The sequence below is a fragment of the Phocoena sinus genome, chromosome 2 (genome assembly GCF_008692025.1).
Source record: "Phocoena sinus isolate mPhoSin1 chromosome 2, mPhoSin1.pri, whole genome shotgun sequence".
NCBI classification, from domain to species: Eukaryota; Metazoa; Chordata; class Mammalia; order Artiodactyla; family Phocoenidae; genus Phocoena; species Phocoena sinus.
In genome coordinates this window covers 145,824,830-145,831,811 of record NC_045764.1, presented here as the reverse complement: position 1 = coordinate 145,831,811, position 6,982 = coordinate 145,824,830, and the positions used below count along the sequence as shown (strand labels likewise).

The window sequence follows — 6,982 nt, the reverse complement described above, 5'->3', positions numbered from 1 at the left end:
TAACTTAGTCATCTCTGCCACTTGTTCAAAGAAAGGGCTTTATCTTGTTTATTAAAGTGGTAAGCCACTGATGTTACCTATTTAATGATAGAGAGGTGAAAAGTCACTGGTAAAACGTCGAACTACATCACATCACCCTGAGTTACCATATCTAAAAAGCCCAAGGGGGAAAATAATTGTGCCTTTCCATTTCAGATACACTGTAAAGAAAAAAAACCTAGGTTCCCATTTAGTAAGCAGAGTACCCCACATCTAAGTGAATAAACAAGTATACCACACAAACTCTCCCCAGAAGAGTTTGCGTTAAAAAGATCAGCTTCACAATTTTATGGCCTGAGTCCTGCAGTTTTGAACACGGGGCAGCTTTCATGCCAAGAACTTTTAACCCTAGCCTCCACATATGGAGATTCCCACTACCCAATCCCCACCTTTGCGGAAGCCCAATCTTCCCAGGGTTTCTAATTCTGCATTCCTCAAAATCCCTGAAAGGTTAGGTCAGATGAGTGTGGAGTGGTTTGGGGGTTCTGGAACTAGACTTCCTGGGTTCTAATACCAGGAATTATATATATACTACATATAATAGTTAAGGATTCAGTGACTATACAGACAAGGGACTTAATAGTGGCTACTATTTGTTATTCACTGTTATGCTTACAAGTATTTATCTAGACTAGCACTCAAATGAGTCTATGAAATTCCTAGAAGAAACAATAAAACTAATTTCCTATAGGTATAGGGCTCTAACACTTAACAGAGATGGATGTAGAACCTTAGGCAGTTTTCACTACCCAACTGTTTTCCCTACAGACTGTTACATCCATGTCTCAGGACAAGAAAAATCATGTGAAAGCCCCTTAAAGCATTCATATGCAGTGATTTTAAAAGTTTTATGTGATGATCTCCGACCATCAAAATTATATTACAACCTTTAAGTTAGGCATGAAACATTAAATTTTACAATCTTCCTTCCCAATTGTCCTTCTCTTGGCTATGGAAGGCCTAAATAATGTGACACCAAATAAAATTGGGTGGTTAAAGAACAGGAGGATCACGCACAAGGGAAACCGTCGTAACAACTGTTGGTTATCACTGTTTTGAACAGTTCACACTTCTTTGCCCATCTTCTGACTAGCCAAGAAATGTCAACAGTACTAATTTTTAAAAAAAGGCTCACCATACCGCACTACTACAGCCTTCTCTACCAGGGATTTTAAATGTGTCAAATGTGCATGGGGAAGGAGGAGGATGTAGCCATACTTCCTTCAAACAAACAGACAAAAGCAGTTTTATAATCTTTTATTATCAATAACAAACAGCTGCTTTAACGTCTTTGCCAGGCAGCTGTTAAGGGGTGGGGGGACGGACACCCTTGACCCTAACAAGGAAAACTCAAATTAAGCCTTTACGTACAAGCAAATTTAGAGCTCTTTTAAGTGTCCAAAGCTATTAATTAGTTTAAGTGAGGCATTAAACTAATTCTGTATTAACATATTTGAATAACCAGGAACTAAAACGTTCAAATTTTTTCTAGTACAAAAAAATTAATTTGCTTTAGTTATAAAAGAGCTCTGTCAATATACACAAACTATATACTTCAGACATTCACAAAAATGTGAGCAGAAGGCTTATCAAAAACATTTAATACAATTCGTTTTCAACAACCCCTGGTGGTCCACATCTACAAAGATACCCAGCCCAGCCCAACCCAACCCAACCCAACCCAACCCCCCTCCAAATCCCACCCCCACAGAAAAGCACATACTTACCAGAATTTTTAGCAAGTATGGTTTGGGAATTTTTTTTTTTTTTTTAAAAAGGCCCCCAGGGCAAGTTATTTACAGTTTAATTGCCACTGTCAACTGATCTGGACCTTGACCGGGACCGGGACCTGGACCTGGACCTCTGGCGATCCACAGATGCTGGAGACTTAGATCTACTTGAAGAACCACGTTTCTGGCTCTTCTCAGGCACAGGAGACCTACTAACAGAACGGGACTTGCTCCGGCTCCGGCTCCGGCTCCTGGACCGGCTGTAAGACTTGCGACTCCGGGAACGAGATCGGCTACGAGACCTGGAGGAACTCCTGGTCCGGGAACGAGACCTGCTTCGCGACCTACTAGGAAAGAAAGAAAACAGAAAACAAAAAACACTAAGTAGCAGGCCCTACAATCCATTAAATAAAACTCTGTCCTAAAAATTTAAACAGGACGTCCCTGGTGGCGCAGTGATTAAGAATCCTCCTGTCAATGCAGGGGAAACGGGTTTGATCCCTGGTCCAGGAAGAACCCACACGCCGCGGAGCAACGAAGCCCCTGTGCCACAACTACTGAGCCTGCACTCCAGAGCCCGCAAGCCACAACTAGTGAGCCCAGGTGCTGCAACTACTGATGCCCAAGCACCTAGAGCCCGTGCACCGCAATAAGAGAAGCCACCGCAATGCGAGGCTCGCGCACCGCAATGAAGAGTAGCCCCTGCTCGCCGCAACTATGAAAGCCCAAGCGCTGCAATGAAGACCCAACACAGCCAAAATAAAATAAATTTATATTAAAAAACAGTTTAAAGAGATACCTGTGCCTTTTGCTGCCTTCGATTAATTTGATTTTTCTCCCATTTATTTCTTTTCCAGAAAGTTTTTCAATAGCATTCTTTAAGTCACCATAAGAGGCAAACTCAACTACCCTACAAAGAAAAAAATGCCATTTGTAAAGTTATATACTTCTTGTAGTCTCACAAACTATGTTACCAGTCTAGTTTAAGTACCTTTTTAATGTTCATTTTGCTATTGCTATATTGAGTAATCTCTTTACGGATAAAACAGCATGAGAGCAAGACTCTGCAACCTCCAAACCGCTGACATTTTAAGCTGGATGATTCTTTGGGGGTGAGAAGCTTTCCTGTGCATTATAGGATGATTACTAACATCCCAGACCTCTTCTCACAAGATGCCAGCAGCACCCTCAACCATGACAACCAAAAGGTCTCCAGAACTGCCACATGCACCCTGAGGAGCAAACTCAACCCTGACTGAGAACTGCTACATTCCAGCATGTCCAAATTTTGAGAGCTCAAACATTCAGAGTAAAACTTTCAGAATATTTTAAAATGCTCTCATACTCCAGTACATACTCACCCTTCATTTAATTTAGGTCGATGTGCATCCGCAAAGGTTACTTCCCCAGCTTGTCTCATGAAATCTTTGAGATCCTTAACACAAGACGATTGTGTTAAGCAGAGAAAAGGAAACATGACACACAAACAACCACATTGTATAAAAACAAGACTACTGAAAGAGAAGATGTTAGATAAAGTACAAACATGGTATTTACCACACTTGTATTCTATCAGAATTTAAAAATAATATATGTCAGGGCACGAAATAAGCAAATAGCATATTGCTTTTAAGCAAAATGCCAGGAAATTCAGATTTTAACATTAAAGTAGTATTAGTCTATACTGAGCTCAATACAAAAGGAAAAAAACAGAACAAAACAAAAAAACAAAAACAAAACAAAAAGAAACAATACATATTTTTAAAGTAAAGACTAAACTAGAAATTTTATATTTAAAAACAAAACATTTACAAGACACCAGTTATCTTGTGCCCCATATGTCATTAAAAAAGTTTACTTTACCTTTATTATTATTTCCCTAGGCTAGTCAAGCAGCAAACCATTAATCGGTCGGAGAAACCTTCATGACATATGCCCGACTGGCTCTTCGCCACCCACTTGAAGGACACTACCCAATCGATGGAAGCCTTTAATCGCACAGCCCTCCCTATTAGCAGACTACTGGCGGATGCAGACATGTTCTACTCTTGTGTAGTTACCAAGGACCACTTTACTGCGATCAGGATTCCAACGACCACCTAATTTCGTATCTTTCAACTCTTTTCGACCAGGACCTCTTATTCGGAAGCGTTACAGGAAGACAGCTCTCAACTTAGGGATCAGATCACGTTATCAACGCTCTGGGATCGCTGCAACCTGGCACTTCAAGGAAGTGCACCGATTACGTCTAGACCGGCAAACACAGATCTAGAGGTGGCCAATTGATCACTGTAGGAGCTGACTGGCAAAGTCAACCAGGCCCAACCAAGAGTGACCAAGACAACGATTAGGATAACCCACAGGCACTCCTCGTCATAAGGCCAACGACACAGATAGGCTGGCAAATAAAGGGTTTAATATTTGGTTAAAATTGATTTTAAAAAACAAGAAAATATATCCTCAAAACATTTACATTTGATCACTAATATTAAAGTTTGAAATATCCCCCAATTACATTTAATTAAAATTTTAAAATTACGATTAAGTCCATTAATTTAAAATTAAAATTACTTTTAATAAAACATTAATAAAAACATTAGCTACCCACTAATATTTAAAAAGCCACATTACAGTATCTCAAAACTGTATTTCAACAAACCTGCCAGCTGACTCTTGAAGATAAATTCTCAACTATAAGCCGATTTTCTGTTCTTACAGGTGGAGCATTTCTGAGGAAGAAAATGAGCGCTCACAATGGAAGAAATGAAGCAACGTGCACTTATTGTGTTCAGTTGTGGGCAAGTTCAAGCAATCAGATATGACAAGTCATTCAAATGACTTCCGCCAACAGTTTCTGCATTATTTTATGACACACACAGGATCAGTGGACGTAACAGAACTGATTATACTTAAACAGCAGAATCGCTTATCGCTAATGGTTTTTAAACGTTAAAGACTCCTCCTGCAGTAACGCTTGTTCAAAGCAGCCATCCACCATCCATCACATACCGTCTATCATTTCGAGGTCTGCGACTACTAAAACGGTCTGAGTAGCGTCCTCTACCTCTTCCGCCTCGAGATCGAGCCCTAGCATGTTCAATTGTAACCCTACAGAAAGGGAAGAAACATCTTCATTATCCACTTAAGCTGTGTCAGAAACTATTTAGAAATAAACAGCCAGCTGACCTAGTCTGCTCTATTTCTGCGGTGCTAACTAGTGATAAAACTAAAAACAAGATCCTCACCTTTCACTGCAGAGTTCTTTTCCATCAAGTTCATATACGGCATCATCTGCATCCCTGGGATCCTCAAATTCCTAAAATACAAACATGAAAAAACCCAAATGCTTCATACACCTTTAAAAGTGTATTCTACAACCCATTAAAACCAGTAAATACCTGTGAAAGCCTAGGAAGAGTATCTTAATGACAACAGCATATAGCTCAGCCACATCAAAAAGCGACCAGCAGTGATTTCTCTCAGCCAGTAGTGAGGCTCTTTTATCCCTTAAGAAAATTCACTGCCTCGATGATGCAAAGCATTTCCTAAAGATACTCTAGCTGGACTCAATAAAATCAAAGGCACTGCTTACCACAATCTTTACGCACTTAACAACAGAGAAGTCAACCAGTTCTAAATACTCACCACAAAACCAAAGCCTCTTTTCAAATCAATATCTCGTATTCGTCCATACCCCTTGAAGAATCTTTCCACGTCTTTCTCCCGGGCCGCTGGATTTAGCCTCCCGATGAATACGCGACAGCCACTCATGTCCCGCTAGTACTTCCTGTCAGGAAATAATTCAATTGAGATAACACCGGTGAAATGTCAGAAGAATGTCTGGTCAAGGGATCAAAAACATAAACGGCATAAAATAAAATGTTTACCCGGTGATGTTATAAACAAGACTGCCAAGAGTGCCTCTTAACTAGGCCAGGTCCCTTGCAGACAAAATTAAAACTCGGCTCCCAACACGATCCTTCCCTGGGCCCAGACCGCAGCAACCGCAACGCCCACTGCCGCCTCTGGAACTGCGCAGCCGCACTCTCTCCCCGGCTCTTCTGGCCCCCTCCCGTCTGCCGCAGTCAGGAAAGGCCGAGAAGTGCGGGCGGAGCCGACCCCCCCTCCGCAAGGCCAGCCCAATGGCGACGGGCTGCGCGCGCGTCGCCGCCTCCCAGGAGAGTCACAGCGGGTGGAAGCCGGAATCTCGCGACGCCACCGCCTCGCCTGCGCAGACGGCGGCGGGCGGCCGCGGAGCAGTCACAAAATGGCGGCCTCGGAGCCGGCGGTGGGGACAGCCGCCCGTGCCAAACTCCCTGTCCCCTCCCCCCCACCCCCGACCCCACCGCTCCGGGTCACTGTACCCGCCCTGGGACAGCCCCGACCACACCCCGAGCAAAGGTCTCGGCCCACTACTCTCCGGGTTCGGAGAGTGAAGTAAGGAGGCAGGGAGGGGCACACGACCCCTCTGTAAAAACGACCGTGACCAGGACCGCCCTTCCCCCGTCAGGTCCCCTCAAACAATACCCAAAGGGAGACGTGCCCCAGCGCCCACCTCGAATAAACTGCGCTCATTGGACGCCGTCCTCCGCACAGAGAGCAGCCCTGACCACTCGCGATCTGAGCGGCCATGAAGAAGCCTCGATCCGAGAAGCCTTTCCCTCAAAGTGAGCCACTCACCTACCGGACAGGATCTTTGGCAGCTGAGACCCAGAGAGGTCCGTAGTCTGCAACGGAGCCGGCAGCCTCCCCGCAGACCAGGACTCAACTGTTCTACGTCTCTCCACAACTGACGCACTTAGCTGTTCTGGCGTCCTACAAAATGGAGGGCGCGTCCTTGCGTCACTTCCGGGACCGCCCCTGGCACCGCCCCATTGGGTCGGGGACAGAGGTGTCGGGGGGCCGGACCTCATTATGGTGACGGCCTAAGTGACCCGCCCCCGAGGTGGGCGGGGCCGAGGGGAGGGACCTGGCATGGGCGTGGCCGTCAGGTTCTCGGCGCCGGAGGGACCACGGTGGAAGACTGTCTGGTTCCCGTTAGGCCGTGAAGTTCAGTTCATAATTATCTCCCCCATAAAAACACCCTAAGGCAAATGACACCTTTTGTTTGTTTGTTTTCGCCGTGCTGCGGCATGAAGGATCTTAGTTCCCCGACCAGGGATCATACCTGTGCCCCCTGCAGTGGAAACCCTGATTCTTAACCACTGGAGGGA

At 44.6% G+C, this 6,982-nt stretch overlaps 1 protein-coding gene across 6 annotated transcripts; it reads right to left on the bottom strand.

Moving 5' to 3' along the window:
* Positions 1–1,280: 1,280 nt before the first annotated feature.
* Positions 1,281–6,605, bottom strand: SRSF5 (serine and arginine rich splicing factor 5). Of its 6 annotated transcripts, none has more exons than XM_032623604.1 (8): positions 6,450–6,605; positions 5,415–5,556; positions 5,015–5,085; positions 4,779–4,877; positions 4,429–4,498; positions 3,131–3,204; positions 2,569–2,679; positions 1,281–2,116 (listed from the first exon to the last, which is right to left on the bottom strand). In XM_032623604.1, exons 2-8 carry the CDS (start codon positions 5,538–5,540, stop codon positions 1,843–1,845), a joined length of 825 nt encoding a protein of 274 aa, XP_032479495.1. In that variant the 5' UTR covers positions 5,541–5,556; positions 6,450–6,605; the 3' UTR covers positions 1,281–1,842. The 6 variants fall into 6 exon arrangements, with proteins under 6 accessions (XP_032479495.1, XP_032479500.1, XP_032479501.1 ...); XM_032623609.1 differs by having other exon boundaries at positions 1,282–2,113; XM_032623610.1 differs by having other exon boundaries at positions 1,282–2,113; positions 6,454–6,597.
* Between the last annotated feature and the right edge of the window lie 377 nt (positions 6,606–6,982).

Excerpts from the sequence above, each read along its gene's own strand:
- SRSF5 (XM_032623604.1), bottom strand. The coding sequence starts at position 5,540 with ATGAGTGGCTGTCGCGTATTCATCGGGAGGCTAAATCCAGCGGCCCGG. Across the intron at positions 5,086-5,414 it reads AAAGAGGCTTTGGTTTTGTG|GAATTTGAGGATCCCAGGGA; the intron begins GTGAGTATTTAG and ends TTTGTATTTTAG. Across the intron at positions 2,680-3,130 it reads CGACCTAAATTAAATGAAGG|GGTAGTTGAGTTTGCCTCTT; the intron begins GTGAGTATGTAC and ends TTTTCTTTGTAG.